This window comes from Myotis yumanensis, unplaced genomic scaffold, assembly GCF_028538775.1.
Source record: "Myotis yumanensis isolate MYYU_CA2020_CCGP unplaced genomic scaffold, mMyoYum1.0.hap1 SCAF_3, whole genome shotgun sequence".
NCBI lineage: Eukaryota > Metazoa > Chordata > Mammalia > Chiroptera > Vespertilionidae > Myotis > Myotis yumanensis.
Genome location: NW_027223754.1, coordinates 28,260,082 through 28,277,306, shown reverse-complemented (window position 1 = coordinate 28,277,306; position 17,225 = coordinate 28,260,082). Strand labels below are relative to the sequence as shown.

Genomic DNA, 17,225 nt, shown 5'->3' with positions numbered 1-17,225 from the left:
AAGTTTCTTCTCATAAAATCATCTCTGAGTTGTCTTTTGGCTGGCAGCTACTGAGTAACTAACTGGACCTGGTTTGGTCTGGTAACAGGATCCTCCCCTTTGGGACACCGATAGATCTTGGTACACACTCAACTACTGGGAGCCTCTAAGTCTAAGAACAAAGATGGTGGCCGAAACCGGTTTGGCTCAGTGGATAGAGCGTCGGCCTGCGGACTGAAGGGTCCTGGGTTCGATTCCGGTCAAGGGCGTGTACCTGGGTTGTGGGCACATCCCCAGTGGGAGATGGGCAGGAGGCAGCTAAATCGATGTTTCTCTCTCATCGATGTTTCTAACTCTCTATCTCTCTCCCTTCCTCTCTGTAAAAAATCAATAAAATATATTTTAAAAAAAGAAAAAAGAACAAATATGGTGGCTTGGACAATCATAAAGTTTGAGAGGCAACCAGCTATTTGGGCTGAGCTGATCGACAAGGTTCATCTCCTACAAGAGACCAGTCTCTCGCCTGGAAGAGATGGCTGTTTTATCTAAGCACAGAAACCAACACAGCGAGTCAAGGAAAATGAAGAAATAAGCGACTATTTTCCAAACAAAAGGACAAGATAAATTTCCAGGAACAGATCGTAATGGATTGGAGATAAGTGATTTACCCAGTAGAGAGCTCAAAATAACTGTCATAAAGATGGTCACTGAGCCCTGGCTGGCATGGTTCAGTTGTAGACCGTTGGCCCGAGCACTGAAGGGTCTCGGGTTTGATTCCTGGTCAAGGGCCAAACCCGGGTTGCAGGCTCATTCTCCACCCTGTCGGAGTGCATGTGGAAGGCAACCAATCCATGTTTCTCTCTCTCCCCTCTCGCCCACTCTCTGAAAATCAATGGAAAAAATATCCTCTAGTGAGGATTTACAAAATGAAAAAGATGGTCACTGAGATCAGGAGAGCAATGCATGAACAAAATAAGAATGCCAACAGATTGATAATATTAAAAAGTACCAAACAGAAACAGAGATTAAGAATACAATAGGTCCTTGGGTTACGTCGGAGATCCGTTCCTACGTAACACGATTTTCGCTGTAAGTGGCACCCACCTATATAAGCACCTATGTCATCCACGTGGAGCACATACACAGCAGGAATGAAGTGAAACAGTAAAAAAAATTTAAAATAAAGATAATTCCTGGCCTTTACTTGTGGTAAATAAATAATAAAAAACATAAAGTACATATGTATATACGTCAAAATGACGGAATTTTTTTTTATAAATATTGTAAATGGGAGATGGCGACATACCATGAAACAACGTACGTGGAGTCCGACGTAACTCGAGGACTGCCTGTAACTAAACTGAAAAATTCAACAGAGGGGGCAATAGCAGACTAAATTAAATGGGAAGATGGATCAGCAAACTCAAGGGCACGGCAATAGAATTCATCCAATCAGAGGAGCAAGAAGAAAAAAGAATGAAGAGTAAGGATAGCTTAAAGGATTTAGAAAACAGGATCTAGTGAACCAATGTATGCACTATTGAAGGGAGGGGTCCCAGGAGAAGAGAAAGGGAATGGGGCATAATTGTGTTTTGTTATTCATTGATAGAGAAAGAAATTAAAAAGACCCAGAGTTTATGCCACATCACAATCTAGATTTTGGCTTCCAAGAACTGTCCTATGGTAGAGGTTTGTTGAAAGTTCAGTTGGGCCCTAGCCAGTTTGGCTCAGTGGATAGAGCGTCAGCCTGTGGACTGAAGAGTCCCTAATTCGATTCCAGTCCAGGGCACATGCCTGGGTTGCAGGCTCAATCCCCAGTGTGGGGCATGCAGGAAGCAGCCAATCAATGATTCTCTCTCATCATCAATCTCTCTCTCCCTTTCCCTTCCTCTCTGAAATCAATAAAAATATTTTTTTAAAAAAAGTTTAGTTGGATAGTCAACTCATTCTAACACTTAAGGAAAAAAAACAAAGTAAAGCAGCCCTACAAATGATGGCCTGCAGTCACAATGAACCTGTTTCTAAAGTGTATCTCACAGCCGTAACCGGTTTGGCTCAGTGGATAGAGCATCGGCCTGCAGACTGAAAGGTCCCAGGTTCGAAACCGGTCAAGGGCATGTACCTGGGTTGCGGGCACATCCCCAGTAGGGAGTGTGCAGGAGGCAGCTGATCGATGTTTCTAACTCTCTATCCCCCTCCCTTCCTCTCTGTAAAAAAATCAATAAAATATATTTACAAAAAAAATAAAGTGTATCTCACAACAGAAAGTAAGAAGGTTCCAAAGAAGCTCCTTAAGGAAACGAACCCTAGAACTCCAGTGCTCCAGAAGCTCCCCATGCTCCACAGCCACGTCTAGACCCAAGGGATTCCCTTTTGCAGATAAGAAAGCACGAAACACCAAAGGAACAAGCATACATCTGCAAATCGACATTTCATTGATAAATCACCCAGGGCAGCGCATCTTCACCGACTGCAGAAATAATAAACAGACTCATTGCTATGAGTCTTAGAGCTCCAACCAGGTCTTCAATTGGAAATTGTGTGATATGAATGGTAAACTATTGCCCAGGAGGTGGCTTTAGGAGTAACAACTACAATAATAATAAAGGGGTTGCAAGTTCCTTTGGTGATGCTGGTATAGAAGCACCACTTCCAATAAAAATATTACAAGATTTTTACAATACAGACTTAAAATAAGAAAAACAGTGTAACCAGACAAGCAATGGGTCTGGACTTCCTGTCACTACTTGAGCCAATTCAGCAGAGACAGGACCGAATCATAGCGCAGCAGGTCATTCAGGAATGTCTGCTCTGCCTCCCACCCTAAGCCATCTGCTTATATTGGGTAGAAAGACAAAGATTACATGGGAAAGTAGGTAAAAGGGATAAGAATGGATATGCAAAATGGGCAGTTACAGGTAATTTGGGCTGGGTTTGCAAAGGCCTGGGGGTATGCGAAAGACAGGATTTTCAAAGGGCTGAGCCTCTGGTTTCTACAACAAGGTTGTTAATCTTTCCATGATAATAGGCAGCTCCAATATTTTATTTCTGCCCCTAACAACAGCACTCTATATATGTCCATACTGAATTTTATGACATAGCTTATTAAAGGTAACAATCACAAAAGTTAACATGTAGAACTTGATGTTCAGAGAAAAGTTCCTCTCATTTCTGCATTTAAAATTTACAGCTTAAAAAGTGCTTTTATTTGTATTTTATTATTAAGGCGGAAGATTATTTTTACTGTTTATTGGATATTTGTCTCTTTCGTAAATTAGCTGTTAGTGGCTTTTGGCTAACAGAAATTAGTGGGGTGTTCAGCTTTTCTTTTTTTATAAAGAACTTTTTGATGATAGATTAGAGTTCATTTTAAAATTGGGCCTTGAAGGATGGGAAGGGTCTGAATGATGTTTAATTTTTTGTGGTCCACCTTGCCCCTTCCCAGCAGTGATTAAGTCTAATTAAAATGAATAGATCACTTTGCTACAAGAACAAAAATCTGAAAATTTCATAAAATGCACCCCAGTTACTATATAAACATTAGAAGTTAGAATATGTCCAGAAATTTAAAACACAGTATCTTAAATTCGGCACAAAACGGAGATTAGAATAAAGAACAGTAGAACAGATTGGAGATGCCAGCAACTGAGGTCGAGTGTATGCCTTTTGCTCACACAAGTGAACCTGGCGGGATGGCTTTGCTCGCACAGGTGCACCTTGCGGGATGGCCTTTGCTCACACAAGTGAACCTGGCGGGATGGCTTTGCTCGCACAGGTGCACCTTGCGGGATGGCCTTTGCTCACACAAGTGAACCTGGCGGGATGGCTTTGCTCGCACAGGTGCACCTTGCGCGATGGCCTTTGCTCACACAAGTGAACCTGGCGGGATGGTCTTTGCTCGCACAGGTGCACCTTGGGCGATGGCCTTTGCTCACACAAGTGAACCTGGCGGGATGGCTTTGCTCGCACAGGTGCACCTTGCGGGATGGCTTTGCTCGCACAGGTGCACCTTGCAGGATGGCCTTTGCTCACACAAGTGCACCTGGTGGGATGGCTTTGCTAGCACGGGTGAACCTGGCGGGATGGCTTTGCTCGCACGGGTGCACCTGGCGGGATGGCTTTGCTCGCACGGGTGCACCTGGCGGGATGGCCTTTGCTCGCACGGGTGAACCTGGCGGGATGGCCTTTGCTCGCACGGGTGCACCTGGCGGGATGGCTTTGCTCGCACGGGTGCACCTGGCGGGATGGCCTTTGCTCGCACGGGTGCACCTGGCGGGATGGCTTTTGCTCACACAAGTGCACCTGGCGGGATGGCTTTGCTCGCGCGGGTGAACCTGGCGGGATGGCTTTGCTCGCACAGGTGCACCTGGAGGCAATGCCGTTCGCTCACGTTGGTGAACCTGCTGAGACCTGCTGGGCGGAAACGCCAGGTGAGGATCATCTTGTTGTACCCTAAAGCAGTGGTTCTCAACCTTGGCTGCACATTTGAATCAGCTGGGAATCTTTTTAAAATCCTGATTCCTGGGCCTCATCCTCCGGAAATTGTTTCTTTTTTACTAATGTTGTGGCCCCACCCCATTACAAAGAAAGAATTTCCGGAGGATGAGGCCCAGAAATCAGGATTTTAAAAAGATTCCCACGTGATTCTAACGTGCAGCCAAGGTTGAGAACCACTGCCCCAAAGGGTTCCAATCTACCCCCGCTTTCGGCCAGCGAATCTGAAACGCCTCCTCCTCGCGCAGGACCTTCTCTGTTAGGCGCGCCCAGGCCGGGGTCCCACGCCGGGGCCTGGCAGGGGCAGCGGCGGGCAGGTTCCCGCTCAGCCTAGGGGGCGAGGACGGCTAGGAGGTCCCCCGAACCCCTCGCTGGCGCGCGAGAACATCCAGGAGCTGAGCGGGGACACGTCACTTCCGGGGGCCGGGCGGGCCGCTCCACGCGCCGGCGCACTTGGCGGGGGGTGGGGACGGGGGTGGGGAGGAGGTGGGGAGGAGGCGCCCCCCGATCGGCGATCTGATTGGCCGACACGGAAGGGCGCGCGTTGCCAAACTCTCTTCCCGTCAGCCCCGGTCCTCGGGTCCTGCCGCCACGCGCATGCTCGCGCGTCCGGATCCCGCGCCTGCGCCCCGCCGCCATTCGGGAGGCCGCCGTCTGCAGGGCCTCGCGGCGCAGCCCGGCACGGTGAGCCCGGCCCCCCGCCGACATCCGCGGTCCCGCGGTGAGGATCGGGGCGAGCAGGCAGGGGCGTCGTCCGGGCCTGCACTCCCCGCCCGCGTCTCCCGGAAGCCTTGGGCGCCCACCGAGGCGGGGCCTGCACGCCCTTAGCTCCCGCCCGGCTGGCGGAAGGACCCGCTCCCCAGAGGCCGCGGGCGGATAGGACGCCGCGGGACTGGAGGGTGGGGAAGCAGGTAATGTTTTATTTAAACCCTGCAGGGAATTCGGTTCTGGCTCTCGGGGCGCGCATTCTTCTCGTTTCGGTCCCGGATGCAGGGTTCTCCGCACCTAGACGGCGAGGGCTTTTGTCATTGTTTGAAAAACAGCTGGGCAATCCTCAGAATGGAAGAAATGTAGTCATGAACCAGGTAAGGGATTCGTGTCCAGAACATGTAAAGAACCTAAACTCAACAGAAAGCAATCCAATTCAAAACTGGGCACAGGACTGTAGGTATTTCTCCAAAAAAGATATACAAATGGCCGGTGAGCACATCAAAGGATGCGCCTTCACCATCAGTGATGAAAATGCAAACCAGAACGAATACCACCTCACACCCATTCGGATGACTATTCGGGGGAAAATCACTATCGATGGCGAGGGTGTGGAGAAATGGGAGCACTTGGGCAGTTGCTGGCGGGCATGTAACATGGTGCAGCCAGGAGCTGTGGCCCACCGCTGAGTAGTGGTTCCTCGGAAATTTAGAGAGTTATTATATGATCCAGCGATTTCACCCCAATGTGTAAACTCCAAAGAATTGAAAGCAGGGACTCAAATGGACATGGCGCACAGGCGTGCAGAGCAGCCTTACTTAAAGTAGCCCAGATGTCTGCCAACACATGAGTGGGAGACAAAACGTTTTTCACCCTTGAAAAGGTTTAAAATTCGGTGACATGCTGTAGTGTAGATGTGCTAAGTGAAATAAGCCAGGCACAAGAGGACACATGTATGATTCCACTCACAGAGGCAGAAAATGGGGTAGAGATTACCAGGGGCTGGTGGGGGTGAGGGGAGGAAGGGAAGTTATTGTTTAGTGGGTGCAGAGTTTCTGTATGTGGTGATAAAAAAATTCTGGAAATGGATAATGGTGATGGTTTTCCAATATTGTGAATGTAGTTAATGCCACTAAGTTGTGCTTTTAAAAAATGGTTAGAATGGAAAATTGTGTTATCTTTTACTACAGTTTTAAAAAGTGTATAGGAAAAGGCAAAACTACAGAGACAGTAAAAAAAAAAAAAAAAAAAAAATCAGTGGCCCTAACCGGTTTGGCTCAGTGGATAGAAGGATAACCTGCGGACTGAAGGGTCCCAGGTTCGATTCCGGTCAAGGGCATGTACCTTGGTTGCGAGCACATCCCCAGTAGGGGGTGTGTAGGAGGCAGCTGATCGATGTTTCTAACTATCCCTCTCCCTTCCTTTCTGTAAAAAAATCAATAAAATATATTTTTAAAAAAATCAGTGGTGTTTCTGAGCACAGGGAATTGTTATGGCAGTGAAAGTATTCTGTAGGAATCTGTAATGGTGGATAGTTGACATTTAGGAATTCCATCCTATATAATAAAAGGCTAATATGCAAATTGACCGAGTGGCGGAATGATCAGTCACTATGATACGCACTGGCCACCAGGGTGCAGACACTCAATGCAGGAGCTGCCCCCTAGTGGTCAATGTGTTGCCACAGGGGGAGCGCCACTCGGCCAGAAGCCAGGCTCACAGCTGGTGAGCGCAGCAGCAGTAGCAGGCGGCAAGGAGCAAGAGGGCACAGGCCAGGCTGGGGGACCCCCCCCCCCCCACACACACACCCGTGCACGAATTTCATGCACTGGGCCTCTAGTAGAACTATAAAACATGTAAAGTGACCCCTTAATGTAAACTGTGGACTTTAGTTAATGTTGGTATTTGTCATTTGGAACATGTACCACACTAATACAGGATGTTAATAATAGGAGAAATAATAGGAATTTCAGTGCCTAGTCTTTACCCAGCAGCTGAATTCTGGACTCATTCTGAAACACCCCTGTGGGAAAGGCAGCATTGTGTTACAAATAGATCCAGAACCAGGAAGCCAGGGTCTTCTGTTGCTTCTTTGGACCTAATTCGTGTGATCTTTCACAAGTCACTTCTCTCACTGAGCATCCGTTTTCTCAATTATAAAGTGAAGATGTTGGACTCAAGTGCTTTGAGGATCCTTCCAGTCCTGTCCTGATCATTGGCTTCCTGTTATGGAGGGCACCTCCCCCACAAAGCAACTTATTTGTCTGTGATTGAGTAGTTCATAAATTTTGATATGTTGAACTGACATCTGTTTTCCTACTGGCTCCACTTGTTGCTTCTAGGGCAGCTTACATATTATCCATAATTCTCCCACTTTTGAAGTTAAGTGCCTGTGCTCACAAATGACATGTTTTCATGCCTGCCATCCTGCTTGCTTTCATTTACAAGTTCCCTAGTGTTAGGGACTCTCTTAAAGTGCCCTTCCTGCCCAGAGCTGGAGACAGTGATCCACTGGGATATTCTGCCAAATGCAGAATATGGAACGCAGTTCTCTATAGTGCCATGTTCTGTAATTGATATTTGGGTTCTAAATGTTTGATAAAGTTTGTTTTGTTGATTTTGACTCATTGTATTGGCTTTCCAAGATCTTATGAAATTCCACTGTATTAAGTTGGTCAAGATAAACTAGAACTTGGATAGATAGCAGAAGTTTATTCTGATCACCACATGCTGATTATTTGCCTTACCTTGAGCAAATTAATGTCTAAGTTTGAGTTTCCTCAAGTATAAATTGAAGTGTTAAAGTAGATGGTCCTTGAGGTCTTCTCTTGTTCTAAAATCCAATGGCTCTAAGACTAGATCATAGCTTGGGTCTTTTCTAGTTTTAAAATTCTGTGAATGTAAGATCAGGGCTCCAGTCTTTATGACAGAGTGTGTGAGATTGAACAGATACTTTCTGAGCATATACCAGCCGTGGGCAAACTACGACCTGCGGGCCGTATCCGGCCCGTTTGAAATGAATAAAACTAAAAAAAAGAAAGACCGTACCCTTTTATGTAATGATGTTTACTTTGAATTTATATTAGTTCTCACAAACACTCCATCCATGCTTTTGTTCCGGCCCTCCGGTCCAGTTTAAGAACCCATTGTGGCCCTCGAGTCAAAAAGTTTGCCCACCCCTGGCATATACCATATGCCAGGAAAGTGCAAGGGTTACAGAGGGGAATGGGTAGTCCCTGCTCTCCAAGAGCCCACAGCCTGGTATGAGATGACCATTCTGTAGAGATGAGTATACAGCAGGGGGTCCAAGGAAGATTGGAGAGGGTGGAAATATTTCCAGTATTTAAGAAACAATCCCTCCTAAAGGATGGAGGAACTTGCCTGATTACTGGGTAGCAATATGTGGATGTGAAGGAGAGGAAATACCTGTGTAAAGGCCCAGAAGCTTGAATTGACAGGGAATTATAGGTGAGAAGAAGGCAGTGTAGTCAGGGGCTAGATTGTGAAAAGCTTTATATACAATGTTCAAATTTTGTGCCATTGGTGTTAGAATTACCGTGAGAAATTGTGAGCAGGCAAGTCACATTAGGTTTTTATGTTTGGAAGATGACTGGTAGCAGTATGATGAATGGATTGGAAGGAAGTAAGACTAGTGGCAGGGAGATAAGGTGTCAGAATTAAAGTAGTTGACAAGGTGTAGGGAATAGAGGGAAGGATGGAGAAGGGTTTGGTTATATACATGGTGGATTATTAAAGTGGAATTAGACGGGAATGGTGTTGTGGATAGTATTTGGTGTCATTTCATTAAAATAAGTACCAGGCTGATTGGATTGGATTCTTCACTTTTGGGGGTTGGGGGGGCACAATGGTGAGAGAAATAGGCAGAATTCTATTATAGGGGGCACAAGATATCATAGAGATGGGATTTTGACTGCCCTTTATTTTTTTATTTTTAGGTTCAACTTCTCATCTTTGTCCTTCTTCATGTACTCCAGCTGTTTTCTGCGGTTTAGTAAAAAAGCCATGTAAATTGCTGTCCTTTGAAGACTTTTTTAAAGACTTCTAGTAAGACAGCTGGTAAGTCTACTAGGGAGAAGCATGTTGGTCTTTATTTCTTTCTCACTGTAAAAGTACTTGTCTTGGATTTATAAAGTGTTATTTCATTTTACCAGTATTTCTTTTCCTTTTTTTTTGCTTTTAACATTTCTTGCTTTTTAATGTTTAGGAGAATATTTTATGATGAGAATATTTTTGAAAGGTTCTTGGAGTTCTTAAGGAAAACCTCTATAAAAGTGTACACAGTCATATATATAAAATGATGTATGAACATGTGCTAACTTAGGAGTTTGAGAGGTAAATTCTGTAACATTTAAAAGATGTGTTTTACATACACTTTTTTAAATTTTAATTTTTTAAAAATTCTTTATGTTGAAAGTTTTACATATGTCTCCTTTTACCCCATTGACCTCTCCCCACCCGCTCCCATCCCTCTATTGTCTGTGTCCATTGGTCATGCTCATATGCATGGATACAAGTCTTTTGGTTGATCACTTACTCCCACCCCCACCCTCCCCTGCCTTCCCTCTGAGGTTTGACAGTCTGGTCTGTTCGATGCTTCTAAGTCTCTGGATCTGTTTTTGTTCATCATTGTTCAAAGTATTATATATGTCCCCTTTTTCCCCCCATTGGTCCCCTCATGCCCCTCCCCTCCCCGCCCCACTTTCCCCCTTCGACCACCCCCAGGCCTTCAGCACCCTGTTGTCTGTGTCCATGGGTTATGCATATATGCATACAAGGTCATTGGTTGATTACCTCCCACCCCCCCCTTCCTCCCTTCTTTTTTTAAGAGTTTGATAATGAGGCTTAAATAATAGGCAGGTGTGAGTAATAGAAACTTTGAGATTGGCTAGAAGAGTTTTGGTAGCAAGAGAAAGAGGGAGGGCCATTTGGGAAAGATAGGGAATGAATGATTTGGAAGTCTGAGGAGCCATCAGGGTTTAATACAGACTGAAAGGGAATGAGAATGGATGATGTATTTACTGAGTGGCCATACGTGAAGGGTGGAGAGCTGGTGAATGGACAGATTTGTCAGGCAGCAGTTGAGGACAAAAGTAGTCCAAGAAACTGAGGTGGCTGGAGGATGTTTGAGGCAAGAGCAGCTGGAATTAGGCTAAATGGTATTAAAAACAGGAACTAAATTGCAGGAGTAGCTATAAAATGTAGGGTTAGTATAAACTTTCCAAAAAGGCAAAAAAGGGAGAAATTGAGTCAATGGAAAGTAGAAATAAGGAGAAGAGGTTGTAGAGCTTTGCCTACTGAAAGGGACCACAAGACTGGGATAGCAATCGGGAAAGAGTATGTGCCCAAAAGGAGACCAACTCTCTACTGTTGTACTGTGTTAGAGACGTCCATTTATGAGATGTGGTTTTGTTTTATTTTGTTTTTTATTTGAGAAGTTTGCCAGAAGCATTTTTAAAAATTTTCCTGACAATAAAACAGTGTGCTCAGACATTTCTGTGGGAATAGAAGAAAAAGTGCTTTGCCCTTAAGGTTTATAATCTAAGCCCTGTATTATACAATTACTGGACTTTTTGATGATTAATAGATTATATGAGTTACTATTGGTAAAAGTTGATGGGCAGCATATAGGAAAGGAAGAAAATTGTTTTGTTAATGGGACTATCCTTAACGCAAAGAGGAGAGATGAAGCTAAGTAAGTGCTGCTTTGAAATGAAAAAATAAAAGTACTTTCTCCAAACTGTATATGAATTACTGCTTGAGAAGTTAAGAAAAGTTCCTATAGTTAAAAGTTTGATTTCTTTTATATACAAGGACAATTTATAAGTAATTAAGAAAAATGGACAAAGCATATCCTAGAAAAGAAATATACATGGCTAATCAGCAAGGAAAAATGTCCATTTCTCATTAAAGAAAAGCACGTTAAAACAGTAGTGAGATACTGGTTTTCACCTAAGAAATTTAATGATACACTCAGTGTTGATGAGGAATTTGGGGAATTGTCCCTCATATGTACACTATTAATTGGTATGCAATAGTGCTGTGACTTTTTGAGAGTTTGGTATAATGTGTCAATTTTAATGTAACTAGCCTTTGAACATGGTAATCCATTTCTAGGAATTCTCCCTTCAGAAGTACCCTTAGATTCAAAGATATGTACAAAGAAATTCAGTGCTTATCTCTGTATGTAAAAATGTCCTAGAAAATGCCCTCTACCGGATCCTCTAAAAAAAAAAAAAAAAAAAAAAAAGCCCTCTAATTCAGCAGAGCTCCTGAAACCTCTACCTGCCAGAAACTTGGCCCAATTTTGTTTCTAGAATCACAAAACCTACTCTTCTTGCTTTGGAACTTCAGAAACCTGGCCCTGTAATTTCTCTTGAGCCAGAGGGACACCTTCTTTTCCTTAAATGAAAGCAGATTGCAGAACAATATGTTTAATATCCCATTTGTATAGAATGTGTTTATGCATTTGTGTATACATAGAACATTTCTTCAACCACATGTAAGTACGGGGCTACCTGGGGAGTGATACTGTGTGAGTATTATATACTGTATGAATGAGTATGTTTCACCTGAGCTTTTGTTACTTTAATCACCTAAAAAGTCTCACTTAAAATTTTAAAAAGTTCTATTTTCTGGCAAGCAAGTTCCTGCCTCCAGGCTGTCCTCAATCTAAATTGCCCTTTGCTTGGTAAGGGCAGCATCTCTGCTCAAGTAATAATTTTAAGCCTAGGATGGCATGTTATTCAAAATCTCTGCTTGAATGTCTCCTTGACAGCTTTCTTTATGTTGCTCTCTACACTCTTACATCCCTACCAATGAAAGCATCATATTGCAAAACACCCCTTTACCCCTGAGTGCTTAGAAAAGCATGGGACACAAAATAATTTATTTATTAAATAAATGAATCAAATACTTTATATTAAGATGGAAAAAATATAAAATATGCTGATTTTTTTTTTTTTTTTTTAAGATCTATGAGCCCTGGTCGGGTAGCTCAGTTGATTAGAGTATCATCTTTTTTTTTTTTTTTTTAATATATTTTATTGATTTTTCACAGAGAGGAAGGGAGAGGCATAGAGAGCCAGAAACATCGATGAGAGCGAAACATCAATCAGCTGCCCTCTGCACACCCCCCACTGGGGATGTTCCCGCAACCAAGGTACACGCCCCTGACCGGAATCGAACCTGGGACCCTTCAGTCCGAAGACCTATGCTCTGTCCACTGAGCCAAACCGGTTAGGGCATAGAGTATCATCTTGATAACAACAGGTTGTGGGTTCGATCTCTGGTCTGGGCACATACAAAAATCAACCAATGAATGCATAAATAAGTGGATCAAGAAATAGATGTTTCTTTCTCTCTCACAAAAATTAATACATATATAAATTTTTAAAAAATTTATGGAGTTTTCATAGTTACACTTAATTTAACAAGTGGTTTTTGAAATAGATTTAAAGTTTCTTGCTCAGCCTTAAATAGCCTAACTTGTATTTTGATATTTACTTAGCTTTGTACACAGATAGCTTGTTGATATTTGAGGTTTTAGAGTCAGGGTATATAGCACATGAAGTACATAATTCTGGGGTAAGGCTTGGGTCACTAATAGTTTCATAACCTGGTTAAGTCACTAATCTGAACCTCAGGTTTTTCATCTCTAAATGAACAAAATAATACTTGAGTCAGATTATTAAGAAGATTAAAAGGATGATGTATGTAAACCTAGCAGAGTTCCTGGAACTCAGTTAAAAATTAGTTGCATTTTTTCTTAAAAATCTTTTATAGATATATTATTGAATAAATGCATATGTGCACCATCCTATGCTTAAAAATATGCAGTTTTAGAATGGGCTAGAATAGCAGTTCATTCAAGATTATGTTCCCTGAAAATAATTTATTTCTACTTTATTTCAGCACTATTGAAAGTTTTTAAAGAGTATAACTGTGTGTGTTGTAACAGAAAGAAAAATGGAAGTATTTCAGGAACTTCGTAAACCATCAGTACGTTTGGAGTGTGACCACTGTAATTTCAGAGGCACGGATTATGAAAATGTACAAATCCACATGGGCACCATCCATCCAGAATTTTGTGATGAAATGGATGCTGGTGGGTTAGGTAAAATGATATTTTACCAGAAAAGTGCAAAGCTATTTCATTGCCATAAATGCTTCTTCACCAGCAAGATGTACTCTAATGTATACTATCACATCACATCCAAACATGCAGCCCCAGAGAAATGGAATGAGAAACCAAAAAATCAGTTAAACAAAGAAACAGATTCTGTGAAAAGCCCTCCTCCTCCTGAACACCAGAAAATGCCCCCTAATTCAGAACTCCAGAAATCTGTACCTGCCCTTTCCATAGAAACAGAGAAACTTGACCCTGTTTTGTCTCCAGAATCACCCAGACCTACTCCTCTTACTTCCTTGGAGCCTCAGAAGCCTGGCCATGTTTCTCCTGAGCCACAGACACCTTCTCTTCCTTCTCCCGAGCCACCAAAAACTACCCCTGTTTCTTCTCCTGAACTTTCAAAATCAATCCCTATTGTTTCTGAATCTCAGAAACCAGTCCCAGTTCCTTCTCCAGAACCACAGAAACTTGCTCCTGTATCTCCTGAGCCAGTAAAGGCTGCTCTTATTAATCCCAAACCTCAGAAACACTCCCATTTCCCAGAAACATTGGGGCCGCCTTCAGCCTCCTCTCCAGAGTCACCAGTTCTTGCTGCTTCTCCTGAACCTTGGGGGCCGTCCCCAACTGCATCTCCAGAGTCTCGGAAGCCAGCCCGGACAGTCTCCCCTGAGCCAAGGAAGCCATCTCCGTCAGAGTCTCCTGAACCTTGGAAGCCATTCCCTGCTGTCTCTCCAGAGCCTAGGAGACCAGCCCCAGCTGTGTCACCGGGTTCTTGGAAGCCAGGGCCACCTGGGTCCCCCAGGTCTTGGAAATCCAGTCCTTCAGCATCAGGACCCTGGAAGCCAGCTAAACCTGCTCCATCTGTGTCTCCTGGACCTTGGAAACCAATTCCTTCTATATCACCTGGACCTTGGAAACCAACTCCTTCTATGTCCCCTGCGTCCTGGAAGTCTTCATCAGTCTCACCTGGTTCCTGGAAATCCCCCCCCGCATCTCCTGAGTCGTGGAAGTCTGGCCCACCAGAACTGAGAAAGACAGCTTCCACCTTGTCACCTGAACATTGGAAGACCGTTCCCCCAGTGTCTCCTGAGCTCCGTAAAGCAGGACCCCCCTTGTCTCCTGAGCTTCGCAAACCAGGCCCACCATTGTCCCCTGACATTCGAAGTCCAGCAGGATCTCCAGAGCTCAGAAAACCCTCAGGATCGCCAGAGTTTTGGAAGCTTTCTCCTGATCAGCGGAAGACTCCTCCTGCTTCACTTGATTTTCCTGAGTTCCAGAAAAGTTCCCGTGGTGGTTCCCCTGATCTCTGGAAGTCTTCCTTTTTTATTGAACCTCAGAAACCTGTCTTCCCTGAGACCCGGAAACCTTCTGGGCCATCTGAGTCGCCTAAAGCAGCCTCCGATATTTGGAAGCCTGTTCTTTCTATTGATACTGAGCCTAGAAAACTCGCCCTGTTTTCTGAGCCTACCAAAACAGCTCCTCCTGCTTCTCCTGAACCACGAAAACGCGCTCTTTTCCCAGAGCCACGGAAACATACCCTTTTCCCTGAACTTTCCAAATCTGCTATGTTCCCAGAATCTCAAAAGGCAGTTGAATTGGGAGATGAACTGCAGACAGATGCCATAGATGATCAAAAGTGTGATATTTTGGTTCAGGAAGAACTAGCTACACCTAAGAAACTCTTAGAAGACACTTTATTTCCTGCCTCAAAGAAGCTCAAGAAAGACAACCAAGAGAACTCTGATGCTGAGCTTAGTAGTAGTGAATATATAAAAACAGATTTGGAAGCAATAGATAGTAAGGGCCAAGAATCAAGCAGTGATCAAGAGCAAGTTGATGTGGAATCTCTTGATTTTAGTAAAGAGAACAAAATGGACATGACTAGTCCAGAACAGTCCAAAAATGTACTACAGTTTACTGAAGAAAAGGAGGCTTTTATATCTGAAGAAGAGATTGCCAAATATATGAAGCGTGGAAAAGGAAAGTATTATTGCAAAATTTGTTGCTGTCGTGCTATGAAAAAAGGTGCTGTTTTGCATCATTTGGTTAATAAGCATAATGTCCATAGCCCTTACAAATGCACAATTTGTGGAAAGGCTTTTCTTTTGGAATCTCTCCTTAAAAATCATGTAGCAGCCCATGGGCAAAGTTTACTTAAATGTCCACGATGTAATTTTGAATCAAATTTCCCAAGAGGCTTTAAGAAACATTTAACTCATTGTCAAAGTCGGCACAATGAAGAGGCAAACAAAAAGCTAATGGAAGCTCTTGAACCACCACTAGAAGAGCAGCAGATTTGACTTTTGAAAACAGTGGCTACATGCTCTACAAAGTTGTTTGTTGAAAGTATAAGTTGAATAGCCTAGTTGGGTCAGTAGATGTTGCTATGTATGGTGTATAGTGTTTGTCTCAATAGTGTTCACAGAATAGACATTTGTTATCTTTTTCATGGTCTCTGTTTATGTTGTTATCAATTCAGACTGTATATTCTAGATGGATAACATATCTAATCTCTTTTAAGTATATTTGAATAATATGAAGATATAGGCATTCATTTAACAAGCAAGAGCCAGTTGTACTCAATTTAAAATAATCTAGTTAAAAAGTGTATCTTTTTTGTGAAACTCATTTCATACCATGGAAATTACTAGTTGGAATGTTTAAGAATTAGGCAAGACATTTTTTAAAATTTTACTTTATTGATTTTTTACAGAGAGGAAGGAAAAGGGATAGAGAGTTAGAAACATCGATGAGAGAGAAACATCGATCAGCTGCCTCCTGCACGCCTCCTACTGGGGATGTGCCCGCAACCAAGGTACATGCCCTTGACCGGAATCGAACCTGGGACCTTTCAGTCCGCAGGCCGACGCTCTATCCACTGAGCCAAACTGGTTAGGGCAAGCAAGACATTTTTGAGGGATTTTGTTCTTTTTCCTTAAAAGTATTTTCCGGTCATAAAAGTTATTTTGAAGTTTCTATTTGATCATTTTTATAAATCTTGAACAGAGAGTTTCTAGATGTTTATTAACTTTTATGTCTTGGAAAATTGGAGTCTCAGGGTTGCTGATTTTCTGCTAAAAGGGAGAAAATTGAGTAAGTATAAAAAACTATTTGCAGCCTTCTCCTACAGGAAACTGAGAAAGGTGAGTATGATTTTAGGTCTTGTCCTTAGTTGTTTGCGTTGGAGTCTTCCATTCTGTATCTTATCCCGAGATCTGGCCCTTCACTTCCCTGTGAGCTCACACCAATAGATGATCCTTAATTGCCAAATGTGTTAGAGATGTACCTCCTACTCCTGGGCCTTATGTGCCACCTGTTGGAGCTTCACATCAGGGTAATGAGTAGGAATTGAAAGTCTTCCAGAGTCACCATAGAAAATTTTATAAAGACATTTCTGTTTGAGAATGTATCCATTTTTGTTTTTAAATTTGTTACTGTAAATACCTTGAGCCTGTTCATGGATTATTCTATTCTAAAATATTTTGTTCAAATGTGTATCAACCGAATTAAAAACAAAGGTTTTCATGTCACCAACATCTTCATGTGTGTGTTTTCTTTTTCATTGTATGATGTCCAATTTCTGTTACTCTTTCCTATTTCCACTTGTTTTCAGCATACTAATTTTGTCATATCTGGAGCAGTATTTTCTCAGCTCTGTTTTCTCAGAGTTCCGTGGTCAGGTAAGTTAGGGAATCACTATATAGGTGTTCCTTGTGGAGAATCTCATCAGTGCACATAATTTATTAAAGGTTGTTTAAATTCAGTGGTTATCCTGGCTGCTTTATTTAAACAATGTGAAACATTTCACGCTGTTAGGATTCTGATGGATAGCCAGATTGAAATACTACCTTTAGTTGAGCCATTTCTGGACATTTTTGAACAGGAGTGTTTTTTG

General features: G+C 43.0%; 1 protein-coding gene across 4 annotated transcripts; it reads left to right on the top strand.

Moving 5' to 3' along the window:
* The first annotated feature begins 5,127 nt into the window (after nucleotides 1-5,127).
* On the top strand, nucleotides 5,128-16,866 carry CHAMP1 (chromosome alignment maintaining phosphoprotein 1). Of its 4 annotated transcripts, none has more exons than XM_070408529.1 (4): nucleotides 5,128-5,384; nucleotides 9,138-9,258; nucleotides 12,260-12,361; nucleotides 13,160-16,866. In XM_070408529.1, exon 4 carries the CDS (start codon nucleotides 13,168-13,170, stop codon nucleotides 15,628-15,630), a length of 2,463 nt encoding a protein of 820 aa, XP_070264630.1. In that variant the 5' UTR covers nucleotides 5,128-5,384; nucleotides 9,138-9,258; nucleotides 12,260-12,361; nucleotides 13,160-13,167; the 3' UTR covers nucleotides 15,631-16,866. The 4 variants fall into 4 exon arrangements, with proteins under 4 accessions (XP_070264630.1, XP_070264628.1, XP_070264631.1 ...); XM_070408527.1 differs by having other exon boundaries at nucleotides 13,114-16,866; XM_070408530.1 differs by lacking the exon at nucleotides 12,260-12,361.
* The last annotated feature ends 359 nt before the right edge of the window (nucleotides 16,867-17,225 follow it).

Coding starts and splice junctions, on each gene's coding strand:
- CHAMP1 (XM_070408530.1), top strand. CDS start 13,168: ATGGAAGTATTTCAGGAACTTCGTAAACCATCAGTACGTTTGGAGTGT.